The sequence below is a fragment of the Neolamprologus multifasciatus genome, chromosome 18, assembly GCF_963576455.1.
Source record: "Neolamprologus multifasciatus chromosome 18, fNeoMul1.2, whole genome shotgun sequence".
Classification (NCBI taxonomy): Eukaryota; Metazoa; Chordata; class Actinopteri; order Cichliformes; family Cichlidae; genus Neolamprologus; species Neolamprologus multifasciatus.
Window position 1 is genome coordinate 32,387,932 of NC_140456.1, and position 15,763 is coordinate 32,403,694.

The following is a 15,763-nucleotide window of genomic DNA, read 5'->3' on the forward strand; positions in this document are numbered from 1 at the left end:
TTTCCCCTTTTACAGTTAATGGTGCCACGTTTGGAAGGAAATTGCGTTTGTAGATTTAGCAGCAGAGTTGAGGAAAACCAGTGCTGGTGGTGTCTAGCAAAGGTTCAAAGATACAGTCTAATTACACAAATCAAATCTTTACGTTTCAAATATTTTTAGCTTTCACTAACCACACTGCATCCACAGGAAAAGAACACACAGAAAATCCATGAATACATTTACATGTGATGGTGTAAGGTACAGTACCAATCAATGTAACAAAAAATGATAACATTAAAAAGTATTGAAATCTAAAAAAATGGCTTGCACATATCTCTCTTGCATGAAATGAAAAAATTGACTTATCTGAGCAGAACTGTGATCCATGTCTGTGCTGTGTTATATTTTTAAGGTTGGCATGGTTTGCAATGGTAAAGTGGTGGGGGCTAAGGTGATATTTTTTTTTCAAAATACCCGGTGGCACTCCTGACTCCAGCCTCCCCACATGTCTGTGAGGGAGGCCGGTACCCAAATGACACCACCTCTACAATGAACATTCTGACCTATTAGGCTACAGAGCTTGGGAGACTAATATCACAACCATGAAGAGTAAGTTAAGCAGCTATTACTCTGGCAACAAAAGGGTGCTTGTCATAAAAAAATGCTAATGAACTCTGTAAATGTTCTTAAAATGATCAGTTGTCTCTGCAAAAAAGCCCTTGAGGTGCTTAGATGTTGCCCTGGGTTCTTCTGTGGAACCTTAGACTATTGCAAGACATACTCATTGTTGGATGACCATGCCTATAGAATACACAGTCGTCCTCTCACTGTCAAAAAAACATGACTCAAAATTTAACCTCCATGTTTCATTCCATTTGTGTGTATTGTTTGTATTTCCTCATATCAGTCTTTTCACCATGTGTGTGAAAATCAGAGGGTTCTTTTATTTAACCCTTCAAGACCTACCATAGAACCACGTCCGCCAGAGCTTATATTATATTTTTACATGCTGTGGAGCCATTTTTGGGAGTGTTGCTATACATCAATACAACCATTATAGCCTAAATTTTAATAATAATATGTCTGCATTAACTGCATAGTAATTACATAAATTGCAAAAAAGTGCAATAAACTACAAAAAAATTGAAAATTGTTTTTGTTTTTTTAACATATATTTCTAGTTAGAGAAATTTAAGAGGCTTATCCCTCAAAACTGTAAATACAAAAAAGTTGCAAAAAATAGTTTCCCACCACAGGAAATTTATTTTGAGTGTCTTCATAGTTTTATTTTTGAAATACACCAATTTTTATACACTGCAGGAAAAACGAAAATAAATATTATAATGCAAATTTGCAAAAAAGCAGCATATGCATCAAAATAAACTATTTCCAGCAGTGTAATATGAGTCCTAAGCATCCCAGAAACGACACAGAAAGTCATAAAGTCAAACATAACTTTTAAAAACACCAGTATAGGCTCATGAGGCCTTGATGGTAAAAAACTACATTTCCGCGAAAATGATGTCACTTCTGGTTTCGGGCAGGTCATGGCGGACATGTGATAGAAGGAAACCATGACTTAGGACAAGCTGATGGCATAAGATGTAACTACAACTCCTCCGGTTTCATATGCAAAAAAAATTATTGCGGTAGCTTACGTGGTTGCAGAGCTACCGGGATTTAAAAATAGTTATGCAAAATGGAGCGTGCCCGCTCCAACCGGCTTTAAAGGGTTAAGCACAATTCTGTAAAGGTTCACACACTTTCCCAAACTGCAGAACCTAAATTCAGTTCAGAATAATCTTCTTTTCTCCTTATACTGTATTTTTTCCTTCATACTTCAACATCTCAAACTGTGAGCAGAATTACAACCTTCTTCATAATGGATACGGTCGAAGTTCATTATATACTTTATACTGCGCTTATCTCTAATCCTCGTCTACCGCTGTGTAACATAACATGTTAAACCGCAAAAGTTACCAGCACAAGATAAGTATAGGAAAAAATGTAAGATGTGCAAAATATTAGTTTAGACTCAAGCTGGTTTCTTGCTGTCTCCTGTTAATGTTCATACATTGCACTGGTTGTGTGTGAGTTTGATTTCCTTCTTATGCTCATTTAATACTAATGCAGCAAACAAAAGACCCACAAAGGCAGCATAACCTCCTGAACTGAATGGCTCAATTGTGTCTTTTGGAGAGTGAAGCATTACAACTCTTAACAACTTGCAAATGCAAATGGTCCACGTTAATGCTAGTTTGTTTGCACAGCATCTGTGCCAAGAAAAAGAAACAAGAAAGAAGCACAAGCCAAAAACTCTGCAACTCAGAAAAAGGGGCAGATTCTCCCAAAGATGGCATCACATGACAACCTGTCCCACTTATGTCATAAAACTTCCACCTGTCATTTCACACTACACTTCCCCTTCATCTGTAAGCGATGCTGTCATTTCCATTTGATTCAAGTTGATGCAGAGGGATATGGAAAGGAGGAAAAGACAGCAGAGAGAGGAAAAGGAGAAATGGAACCGGTCAACTAAAAGAAATTTTGGTTAAACGCATTTCAAATCCCCCGCTGTCCAAGTGACCCGGGGAGAGGGAGGGAAAGAGACGAGCTGAGTGTAAAGAACTGCAGACCAGCTGGTGACAAATCATCATAGACTGCCACAAAGAGAGAGGACGGAAAAGAGCAGTTGCATGTCTGTATAACACAGTCACCATCAACTCTTATAACAGCATAAGAACAAACAACAAAAAAATGCCACGAGTGATTAGAATGGATCATCTTCAGGCACGTCTGCATTAGCGACAGAACAAATGGTGGTGACAGCTTTCATGGCTACGCGCTTGGAGAATCTATTTTTAAAGAGCTGGAACGGAGGGGAAGGAAACGACAAGGCAAAGTAAAAAATCGGAATATAAATATAGATGTAATCCAAGTTGAGGAAATCGAAATTCAAATTGCAGCCTCAGCAGACACAGTGTGCATCTATCAATTTTGGTATTAAATTTGGAATAATGATAATGGTGACAGGGGCCAATATGAACTCTGGACCTGGCACAGGACTACACTGCATCATTTATAGAGCACATAGTGAGAAGCTGCTGGCTTAGCATACAATTTCCTCTCAGCAAGGAAACTGTCAGGCCCAAAATGCGCGTTCATTGTCAGAGGAAATTTAATAGGAAGCCTATACACGAGACTGCATTTTCTTCTTCTGTACAATTATGTGACATCAATAACAAATAAAACATTTTTAACTAAAGTGCTATCGAATGAAGCACTGACAAATAAGATAGAAAGTCTTCCTTTGCTAATGTTTCACCTTCATTGTGCAGAAGGTCATCGTAGTCTAAGGAGCTTGCAAAGAAAAGCGTCTGGACTTCTTTAAGTTACTTGAAGACGTTTCACCTTCATCCGAGAAGCTTCTTCAGTTCTAAGGTCAAATGGTGGAGAGTCCCAGATTTAAACCTAGTGGGAGTGTCCCCCCACAGAGGGACAAAAGGACCCCCTTTTGTCCCTCTGTGGGGGGACACTCCCACAGAGGGACAAAAGGGGGTCCTTAGAACTGAAGAAGCTTCTCGGATGAGAGGTGAAACGTCTTCAAGTAACTTAAAGAAGTCCAGACGCTTTTCTTTGCAAGACATATGCGTACACTTTACAGCAGGTACAAGTAACAAGGATGTTTATAGGAATCAGCGATGATACAATCACTACACTCAGCCCAAGCTTTAAAAAAGACATTGCACTTGATCTCTACTGCCCTAATGCCTGAAATCAGTGAGCTTAATTAAACTATAAACATCACAAGTAGTTTATAATAAAGAATAAGGAGAAGAATGACATCGGCAGTTCTTTTTGAACTGTAATTCGTTACTGCCCCATGTGAAGTTGTTTTGGACACTAACTACAGAAACCTTCAGCTGCTCCACTATGTGTTTCATCATATTATTGTGGCAAAAAAAGTGACTAATAAAAGCTGAGTTAGTAATTGCTAGGTTGTTTAGCATTAACTTTACTGCTCGGGTTTATATTTGTAATTTTTCATTAGTCTATTTTTTTAAGGAAATGACTGTTAACAGTACAAAGTATGTGCATTGTAGAACAAATCAATGTCGAATCATTTTGGCTAGTTGTTTACAAAGAACCTAAAGAGGACACGCAAAGGGCTGGTGTGACAGAAGAATATCCTCGGTATAGACAGACATGGAGAAAGATGAGTCACTTTGGCGACCCCTGAGCAGTAAGAAGGAGACAAATAAGATGGGAAGCAGAATACGAAAAGTGAAATTGAGAGCTCCAGTAAACAGCTAACAAATGCGAGTTCAAAGTTTGGAACTGATCTTTTATCTCCTTTATTTGAAACAGGATAATGAGAAAACAGGCCTCGCCTAGCCGGGAAACTGCTCGTCACCCAACGTCCAATTAAAAATGGTTGTAAACAGTTCACGCAGTACTTTTGTTAAACTCTTGAATTAAAGCTGAAAGTCTACACTTCAGTCACGCTTTGATTTAAAATTCACTGTGGCGTTGTACAGAGGCAAAGTTACAAAAACTGTGTAATTGTTTAAATACTTCTGGGCCTAATCATATCAACCCAGTTCTGAGGCTGTCTGTCCAATGTGAGCATTTTTATACTTCAGACAAATATTAAACTCTAAATTCTGATAAGGTCGTTTTGTAATCTTTTGCCCGCAGCTCAGCTTTGTGACCTTCATGCAGCTGCACGCATAGCTGAACACAACATAAAGGGATGTAAAGAAACACTGCCAGAGAAAGGCTTTGAGGCTTCTTTGTGTTACAGAGAAGAGCTTCTAGGCTTCACCTCTTCAGACCAAGTGGTTACTGATGAGAGTTGAAAAAACAAACAAAAAACGTGGCCCACCAGGCTGAATTTTAAAGCCGAAATTATGCAAATGGGACTAAAAGAGGTTGCTAAGCTTCTGTTTTTACTACTATTGTTACCAAATAAGCTGGCAGGAGATCCGAGCAGTGTAATGTTTGGCTAGAGTTAAAATGTATATATGCAATACAATTACTCTTCCATACTTATGTAATAGTTCAGATTTTAAAAAAAAACACAGGTGACATCTGGTAAATGGACTGGTTCTTATATAGTGCTTGTCTACTCTGCTTTATACAACATGCCTCATTTACCAACGCACCTTTTTCTATGTCTGTACTTTCAATCTAACATTCACACATCAAGTTACACTTTGGAAATGCAGACTGGAGCAAGCAAGGAACAAACCTCAAACCTTCTTTTTAGTAGATTACTTGCTCTACCTTTTGACCTACAACCACCCTGAAAACAAACACATATAAGAAGGGTAAGGACTGAATCCTGCAGATACAATCGACGAGTCCTTAAAACTGACACACTAAGCCTTGGTAAAATTGCGGTGTCGATGTGCATGCTGCAATCGTAGCTTTTTTATTTAGACTATCTGGGCTTATGTCCGACAGTAAATCTTGCATGAAACAGTTAAATTGGAGGGAAGACCATTCCCTTCTCATGTTTCTGCTGTTTTATTTATTTTAGAAATATTTCTGATGCTGCAGTTCTTGAGGCTGACTTTCTGAAGTACATTTTAAATGTTAAAAAAATTTTTTACCACTTCATGTTTGTTAGCTGAGCTGTCAGGAAAGCCATAATATCTTTCCACTTACGCTAATGTTTGTAGGGCTAGAAAACACACACACAGTAATTGATTGATTAATTGCAATCTGTGTACCACACAGTCAGAATTCTAACTGGTTTGTAAGGGATCGATTACTTATTTCACCAAATATAGTATATACACACACAAAGGCATATTGAGTGTGAGAGCAGCTAACCTGAAAGACAGGATTAGGGATGGGTATCGAAACCCGGTTCTTGTTGAGAACCGGTTCCCACTGTTTCAATTCCTTGGAATCGTTTGCCATTTTTGCAAACGATTCCCTTATCGATTCCAGTCGCCCCGAATGACGTCACCACGTTGCGGAGCGTCATTTACCTGACAGGAAACACGGCGCCTAATCTCAACGCTCAAAAGTTTGGTTATACTTTACAAGAACGGATGACAACAGGGCAACTTCCAAAGTAGATATTTCATTTAAGGGAGGAAACACTACGAATATGCAAAAGCATTTGCTCACAAACACACGATGACCTTAAATGAATGTCGTGTTTTTAATTCCGCTCCGGACTCGTGAATCTCAACCCAGCAGCAGCGGTAACGTTTGCACGTCCTCTCCCGTTAATGCGGCAGGTAAATAATCAACTAACAGTGCAGATTATGTTAGCGCGATCTGCCTTATTACAAAACCTGCCATTACTGTGCACTTAGGTGACCATGATGAGAGAGACAGAGTCTGGCTCAGATGCTGGCAGTTCTCGCTGCAGTCTACTGGTAGCGTCTCCTTTCAGGCCAGGATAGACGAATGTCACCGAGCAGTGACTCAGTTTGTGGTCAAAGGTTTGAACCCGTTTGCCACAGCAGATGCCCCGACTTTCAGTTAGTGAATGTGTTTAATTGTAGGCAGGGACATTACTGGATATTCTTGTGTAATTGCTACAGAATAATTTATGTTATACTTTGTTATTGCTACAGAAGAATATTTATTTTATTATTTTACATTTACAATTTTTTTTCCTGGGGATCCTGTGACACCCCATTGAAGAGCCGTAGGCTGTGGATCTCTTAAGATGTCACTGTTGGGTTTGTAAGGCCATGTTCATGCAAGAGCTACAGTCATGGGGGTGACTGTAGCTCAGGTGGTAGAGCAGGTCATCTACTGATCGGAAGGTTGGTGGTTCGATTCCTGGCTTCGCCTAGTCTGCATGCCAAATATCCTTGGGCAAGATACTAACCCCAAATTGCTCTCCGATGCATCCATCGGAGTATGAATGTGTGTGAATGTTAGCTATAAAGCACTTAGAGAGATGTGCTTGTGCGAATGGGTGTGAATGGGTGAATGCACAAGTTGTATAAAGTGCTTTGAGTGCTCAGATGAGTAGAAAAGCGCTATATAAGAACCAGTCCATTTACCATTTACCATGTTACTCCTAAATGTCTGTCTTCTTCAAAGAGAAGATATAAAACAAAGTTCTAAGCTAATCGACCTTAGTGTTCTCCTTTTTAAAAAATAAGAATCGATAAGAGAATCGATAAAGAATTGAATCATTAAACAGAATCGAAAATGGAATCGGAATCGTGAAAATCTTATCAATACCCATCCCTAGACAGGATCATGGAAGCCTGGCCCCTCCGTAGCTGATTACCATGACAACATCCCTACAATCCCTACTTCGACCATCACTGAAATCAACCAGCTGATCTACACCACGGCAGCAGTGATGACAAAGACGCTTGGCTACAAGATGAACAGCCACAAGGAGCAGTACCCTCCACGGAGAAAGAGACTATAGGCCAAAATCAAGGTAGCACGGAGGGAAGCCAACTATCAGAAATGCAGAAAGGTGCAATAAAGAGAACGGTGCCTAAGAAGTACAGCAAGCTGCCCATACGTGAGGCCTTGGAAACTGCCAAGCAAAGACTCACAGCCTTGGCCAGCCGCTTGAAGAGGAGAGGAGAGAGCTTAAAGGCAGGAGAATAAACCAGCTGTACTCCACTGAATCATCCAACTATCAGTAGCAGAGGAACAATATGAGAACAGCACCACCAAGGCTGAAGACAGAGCAATGTTGGAAGAGCATATGGGAGAAGGACACAATCCTGATCCTGAAGGATCCCCAGAAGGGACCAGTCCCATCCAACTACCAGCCAATAACCTGCCTCAGTACCACATGGAAGCTCCTATCAGGCATCATAGCGGCTAAGATGAACAGGCACATGGCTCAATACATGAGCAGGGCACAGAAGGGAATTGGCAAGAATACCAGAGCGAAACACCAGCTCCATGAGCAGCTCCTGGTGGACAGAGCAGTTACCCGAGACTGCAAGACTAGGCTGACCAACGTGCACTGCCTGGATTGAACACAAGAAGGTCTATGACTCAATGCCCCACATATGGATCCTGGAATGCCTAGATCAACAGGACCCTAAGAGCCTTTATCAGGAACTCAATGGGGATGTGGTGGACAACACTAGAGGACAGCTTCAAGCCCCTAGCATAACTCAGCATCAAGTGTGGGATCTACCAAGGAGATGCTCTGTCCCCACTGCTGTTCTGCATAGGCCTCACCCTCATTACAGTGAGATAATTGACAAGACTGGCTACGGATACCGACTACAGAATGGAGCAATCGTCAGCAACCTCCTCTACATTGATGACTTCAAGCTGTATGTCAAGAATGAATGAGACATTAGGTCACTGGTCCACACCACCAGCACATACAGCAAGGACACTGGAATGTCATTTAGATTGGAGAACTGTAGTCAGATGGTAACAAAGAGAGGGAGGGGATCGAACTGCCAGAAGGCAACATTGCAGACATCGAGGACAGCTACAAGTACCTGGGAATGCCACAGGCAATTGGGAACAACAAGGAGGCCACTAGAAAAGCTGCAACCACCAAATTGCTGCAGAGGGTCAGGCAAGTCCTTAGGAGTCAGCTGAACGGTAAGAACAAGATCTGGGCTATCAACACCTCCGCCCTGCCCGTAATAACATACCCTGCTGGGATAACAACCTGGCCAAAAGAAGAGATGGAAGGCACAGACATCAAGGTGAGGAAGCTCCTGACCATGCATGGAGGGTTTCACCCCAAGTCCAGCACCCTAAGGTTGTATGCCAAGTGGAAAGAAGGAGGCCGGGGACTGGTGAGTGTCAGTACCACAGAGGAGCAAGAGGAGGAACCATTGTGGAAGGACGGGTCCCTGCACAGTATGTACAGATACAGTGGCTTGCAAAAGTATTCGGCCCCCTTGAACTTTCCCACATTTTGTCACATTACAGCCGCAAACATAAATAAATTTTATTGGAATTCCACGTGAAAGACCAATGTGGGAAATTTCAAGGGGGCCGAATACTTTTGCAAGCCACTGTAGAGGAAGTGACTGACATCCAGAAATCCTACCAGTGGCTGGACAAAGCTGGACTGAAAGACAGCACAGAGGCACTAATCATAGCAGCACAAGAACAATCTCTGAGCACAAGATCCATAGAAGCTGGAGTCTACCACACCAGGCAAGACCCCAGGTGCAGGCTGTGTAAAGATGCCCCTGAGAAAATCCAGCACCTAACAGCAGGGTGCAAGATGCTAGCAGACAGGGCATACATGGAAAGCTATAACCAAGTGGCCGGCATAAAATACAAAAACATCTGTGCCGAGTATAGCCTGGAAGTCCCGAGGTCAAAATGGGAGACACTCCCTAGGGTGGCTGAAAATGTCCGAGCTAAGATCCTGTGGGACTTCCAGATACAGATGGTGAAAATGGTGATGGCTAACCAAACGGACATAGTGGTGGTAGACAAGCAGAGGAAGACACCCACAGTGATAGATATAGCGATACAAATGACAGCAACATCAGGAAGAAGGAATGCTAGAAGCTGGAAAATACCAAGGGCTCAGAGAAGAGCTCGAGAAGATGTGGAGGGTGAAGGTAACAGTGGTCCCAGTACTTGGTGCAGCGACCCCAAAGCTAGGTGAGTGGCTCTATCAGATCCCAGGAACAACATCCGAGATCTCTGTGCAGAAGAGAGCAGTCCTAGGAACAGCAAAGACAGCGCACAGGACCCTCAAGCTCCCAGGCCTCTGGTAGAGGACCTGAGCTTGAAGGATATAACGCCCACAGGGGTGAGAGGGGAATTTTTTATAGCTTCATTTAATGTGTCCACCTGTCAAAATGAACTGTTACTCATTTATATCTTCAGATATTATATTGACTGTATTTTAAAAAACGCTTGCTTTATTCTGGCAGACAAAATGCATTATCCATTCCCTCTGATCCATGTTTAGTCACTGTTTAACAGATTCAGCATGTTTTGTTTCGATAAATCTGCAAAGACTGCATATATCACAGCAACATTCGAGGCTTACTTTAAAATAACTTTCCCTCAAGATAAAGACATAAAATTTGTCAAAACCATTCACTTGACATTAATTAGCTAATTAAATGTCTAAACTGGAGGCAAGAACTCTAATCTGCTATAATTAGCTGTGTTCAAAAGTATGAGTTTCTTTCTTTCTGTTTACTTTCTATTGGCCACAATACTGCTCTTTCATGAAAAATAAAGAGATGCTGGAAAGTCTAGTAATATAGTTTGATTTTCACCCATTTACTTGACGTTTTGAAGTGGTTCATGAATTGTGATTATATGTTTTATTGGTTAATGCCCTTTCAGTCAGCATTTGGCTATTTAATCTTTTGTTGCTATTTAATGAACTTTGTGCTGAGTGTTCTCTCCATGATCATCTGGGGTAAAATTGTCCAGAAACATTTTCCTTCAAAGACACTGGTCAACTTGTCATCTCAAGAGAATCAGAACACATAAATGTGCACTAGCTAACAGTAAAATGGATTTTAAATTCACAATCACCTAACCCTTAGGCAGCTGAAGAAAAAATGTACATCCAAAAAAAACAAACCTTTCTTCTTCACTTTCTTCTTTGAGAATTTCGGCAGATTGCATGTGCAAAGCAAGTTCAAATACAGGCGTGTTGGGCTAATTGTTGGTTCAAAATTATGTGAATGAAAATGTGAATGGGTCTGTCTGTGTTAGCCCTGTGATGGACTGGTGAGCTCTGTCACTAGCATCCCTGAAACCCTTCTTTAACCATATGGATAAGTGCTAAGGACAGAAAAAAGGGGCAGAGAAGATTCTGTGTCAATATAAAATGACAAAACATAAAATCCACTTTTGAAATAGTCCACTTAAAGAGCACTTCAAGGAAGAAACGGAGCTAGTGATTGCCTGCAAAGTACATCAGCCAAGAGCACGAGATGTTGCAACATTTTAGAACAGCATTTTAAAGAAGTTTGAACATTTGAACAGCAAGCTGAAGTAATTTAACAGAGCTGTAAAAGAAGAACAGCTGGTAGCAAAAATCTTTGCAGATAAAAAAGGAATTATTTAAAAAATGAAGATGCAGGAAGGAAGAAGACAAAGTCACACCTATTTGTCTGCACAAAAGACAAAGAGAGTCTGTACATATTAAATGATATGACAGAGAAAAATGGTCTCACTACAAAAACCCAGTGCAGATCCCTCTCACCTGTAAATCTTGTATCTGGTAGAAAATCCCTGCTGGAACCTCTCTCTGAACTCGGTGTACTCAGGACACCTGTGGAAAGGGCCCTTCTCTGACAGCAGCCAGTCCAGCTGCCCTCCGCTCTGCCTTGTGCTAAAACCCCATGGTGAGGAGCCAGAAGGGGACGTGGAGGAGGAGGAAGATGACGAAGATGAGGGGGACGAAAGGGATCCATGCAGCACCTTTCCGCCATGTCCCCCGTTGCCCACCTGTTCAGCTTGGGTAGGCCACGGCAGCCATAATAACATCCACGGCAACCATAGGAGCATCAAGGATGATGCCAACCATCTAGCAAGGCAGGCGGAGCCATGGGAGCACCTCTCTCTTCTCATTGGCCAAGGAGTCGCCATGGTCCCAGTGGTGATGTACTAGGGCACCTGGGACCGGCATTTCTTCTGACAGTCACCTCCCGCTGGCCTGAATGAAACAGAGAAATGACAGCATGCTGAAACATGTTTTGTAGTTGAATTTCTGTTAATTCGTAGCTTGTTGTCATTGACAGACATTGTTGTCCATATATTGTGATTATGAAGGCAGCGTAATGCCCCTCTAAGTGCTGTTTACAAAGTTAATATCAATCAAATCAGTGAGAGCGTTTTCACGTCTACTTTGAATGTTGACATGAAAGATATTCTCTGCATGTCTAAAGACACACAGAATCATTATGAATAACCATGATCAAATACTAAATGGAGGTTTGCTGTTGCTCATACAGGGAAGTTCAATTATCATGAAACTGCATTTACTGAAACTGTCATTCCTCTTAAATGTGGACAAAATCCAGATTGTGTTTGCTTTGCTTCTGTATATACTTGGCCACATAATCATATCTTATATCTGTCTCTTATAGCCGCGTTGACCACAAAGGCATAACATCTGTTTTCACGGCCTTAGAGCAAATCAGCATCACTCCTTTAGTCCACATGGTGGTGATAATAGATCAGAGGTTGGTGAGTAATTGCCAAAAACCTTTCATTCTTGGAGTTCAGTTTTAGTAGCATGTGTGACTAATAATGTCCATAGCGACTGCAAAGCCTTATTGTCTTCCTGTCATCCACACAGATCAGGGGTCATGCTTAAACACGTGCATGTTATGCCTGCCACCATTACTATGGGTGTGAGAAGTTCCTGTTGCAAATCTTTCAAAGGTCACAGACAACAGAGGACTTTCTGACATACTACTTCAATTGAGTTTAAATGAGTTAATACAGAGAAATTGCACCTTTTCAACATCTGGCTAGAATGCATCCCTGATTTCAGTCCTTCTTTTAGGCTTTTTAGGCCTTTTTAGGCCATTAGTCATTAGCTTTTTTTGCTACGAGAGCTATCCAACCCACAAAAGATGCACAAGTGTTTGAGTGTGCTTAAATGCCTACATTTAAGCACACATTTAAGATGAAACTAATTCATCTCACAATTACTTTTGGTATATACATCACTAAACCTAAACAAATTTGCTTTGGTGTGGAAATTATCAACTTATTTTTATAATAGCTTTACTATTTCACCACTTGCATGCTGTAAGAATTTGGTTGTTAACAGTCATGCACAGTTTGTTTGTTTTTTTCCATATCAAAATATTTCCATTTTTATTTGTTTGTTTTTGGTTTTTGGTTTAATCCTTTGTATTTCTTGGGATTTTACTATCTTTGGTGGATGCTGACAAAAGTGCCTAATGGAACAATTGTCACACAGTAACAAATGTTCTATTGTTTGGAGCTGTTTGACACCATAATGGGCCTCAGGAACAGTCTAGCGACTTCTTAAAGGTACAGAAACATACTTTTTCCATTTCTGGTAAATAGATGTGGAAAAGGGCATGTGAAATTTCGTGTGAGAATAAAACTTCAGGACTGGATTCATTTCAATTCAATTCAATTTTATTTGTATAACACCAAAGCAGTTGCCTCAAGGTGCTTTATATTGTAAGTTAAAGAACAAGAAAGACAGAGAAAACAAAGAAAAAAAAGGAAGCACTTTGGCAACAGTGAGAAGGATAAACTCCCTTATAACAGGAAGAAACCTCCAGCAGAACCGGGCTCAGGGAGGGACAGCCCTCTGCTGCAATCGGTTGGGGTGAGGGGAGGAAGACAAGAAAGTGGCATGCTGTGGAGGAGAGCCAGAGGTTAACACTAACTAATGATCAATGGACGATCCTGCCTGCTGCAGCATGTATTTACCTAACTCCTTGAAATCAATGTTTAAACTTTTCATCATTAACATTCATTAACAGTCATTAGTGCACATCGTCAGACTTCATGACATTAATTTTCAGACCTTCTGTCCTCAGTAATAGTAACCCACATAGCAAAACTTGAACGGCCCGGATGTGGCCCACACAATGTGCCTACACATGACCCGCAAACAATAACGGCCCTTTGGTGGACCAGATCTGGTTTCCTAGTGGTGGCCCACACATTTGCCAGCACAAGGCCAGTTGCAGACACACTGCTGGCCCAGAACAGTTTCAGCTCTGGCCTCAGATGTCAGCCTAATGTGTACCTGAATCAAGCCATGTAATAACAACATGTGCAAGAACATAATAGCGCATAAGGAACAAGACAAAGCTCTGTTCAGACAATGGACTGATTCTTATACACCCCTTTATCTGCTCTCCCAGTTTAATCAAAGTGCTCTAGACAACATTCACACACCGTCTCTAAACTGAGTGCTTTCTAACTACATGCTTTCTAACTCTTGACATGCAGACTGGGGAAGCCAGGGATCGAACCACTACTCTTCCAATCAGTAGGTGACCAGCTCTACCGCCTCAGCTACAGCCACCCAGTGGAAACATGAGTAAACCCTCACTAGGTTTTGGATAAAGTGTACACTCACAAACCTGTCAAACCTGCATTTGAAACGTTGGCTACCACAGCAGTATAGTATTGCAACATGGCATTTGGGTCTTCTAACTAAAATAGAAAAATAAGAACATAAATAGTGCCATCATTGCCAGACCTGGCCCACATCTGGTTGACATACACCCTTCCATGACACCAGTGCCAGCTTGATGCCAGATCCAGAGTAGACCTGTTTTCTATGAACCTAGGCCACATAAACCAAACCATAATCAGGCCAGATGTGGCATGCCATCACATAAACAGTGCCATCTATGCCTGGCCCATATCTGGATGACATACCTCTCACCATGCCAGAAGTCAGCCAGCAGTGCCAGCTTGACACCAGATCCGGCCCAGACCTGTCTGCTATGTGGGAATGTATGACTGCAGATTCACTTTGGGGGACACGTGTTTGCAGCACTAACAGGCTTATGGTCACCTAAACCAACTGTGGGAATCTTTTAATCTCATTCAAGTCTGTTAACCTTGATCTTGTCATGTGGTTTTATAACATAGATCATCCTGTAATTGTGGATAATGTTTTAACTCACTTGTATGTTTTCAACCTTTGGTCCCTACGACTGTAGGAGGTTCGGCTCTTCCACAGATACACTACAACACTACAGCTCTTTCCTCTGCTGCTCACAATCTGGGTGCTCAAGAACTCAGTGTTTCTTTTCATGTGTTCTGTACTTGTGCTTTCGATTTGGCTCCACCACTCAGAGTGAGATTTAAAACTTATCCCTGGCTTAATGAATCTGTTAGGGCTGTCAGGAAAGAGAGGAGAGGCGAACACAGCTGGAGGAAAACTCCAAGTGTCATTAGAAATTAGCCTGCTCTTTTTCTTTGTGCATGCTTAGTTTAAGTCAAATTATTATACCACATCTTTTCATTTCTATGCGGATGATTTAAAACTGTATTTACCTGGAAATCACTTTTCCATATGAAGGGTCAAAAAGTGCATTTTCATTTTTTTGACTTCCCACTGTTAGTTGAGCGATTAAACAATACCCTGTGCTTTTAAATTCTTTTTATGAACCTTGGAATAATCTTTGACACAAATTTGAGGTGGTGCAGGAAACTGAGAAGAATGCCTCCTGGTTGAGGTGTTCTGGGCATGTGCCACCTGGAGGAGGCCCAGGGCAGACCCAGGACACGCTCTCAGCTGGCCCCGGTGTTACCCCAGTGGCTAGGCAGATGGAGGTCTGGGCTTCACTGCTTAGGCTGCCCCCCGTGACCAGCCCCAGATAAGCAAAAGAAGATGCATCAACAATTTGAAATGTTACCACTTTAAAAACAGTTGTTGTCAAAAGCAGCTTCTTTGAGCTCAGAACAATCTTGACACTAAAATCCTTTTTAAAACCTTCTGATCTGGAAAGGGTTGAGCATGCCTTTGGTACAAAACTAAATTGCTGGTATGACACCAAGGGCACAAAAACTCTGCATCCACAGGAATAAGGATTATCCCCAGGAAGTCCTTATTGGACTGCATATTATTTCGATTTACTGCCACGATTCAGTGTTAATGCAAAAAGGAGTGTGACATTTATGCAGTGAGGTGGAAAGAAAAGGTGTGGAGAAAGCCTGGTCGTTAAGAGCATTTGGATTCAGCAGAAAAAACACATTTCCTGAGCTTGATATGAAATTTAGGATCCTCAGCATATTATACAAGTGCAATATCATGGATGCTGTATGTAAGATATTAACCCTTTAAAACCGGTCGGAGCGGGCACGCTCTGTT

At 41.5% G+C, this 15,763-nt stretch overlaps 1 protein-coding gene across 1 annotated transcript in view; it reads right to left on the reverse strand.

The window, feature by feature from the left end:
• Positions 1-15,763, reverse strand: part of brinp2 (bone morphogenetic protein/retinoic acid inducible neural-specific 2) — a 337,921-nt gene that overhangs the window by 192,970 nt on the left and 129,188 nt on the right. The window contains exon 2 of the mRNA XM_085141220.1: positions 11,144-11,596. Coding sequence (XP_084997346.1) covers positions 11,144-11,529 — 386 coding nt within the window. The 5' untranslated portion in view covers positions 11,530-11,596. The remainder of the gene's footprint in view (positions 1-11,143; positions 11,597-15,763) is intronic.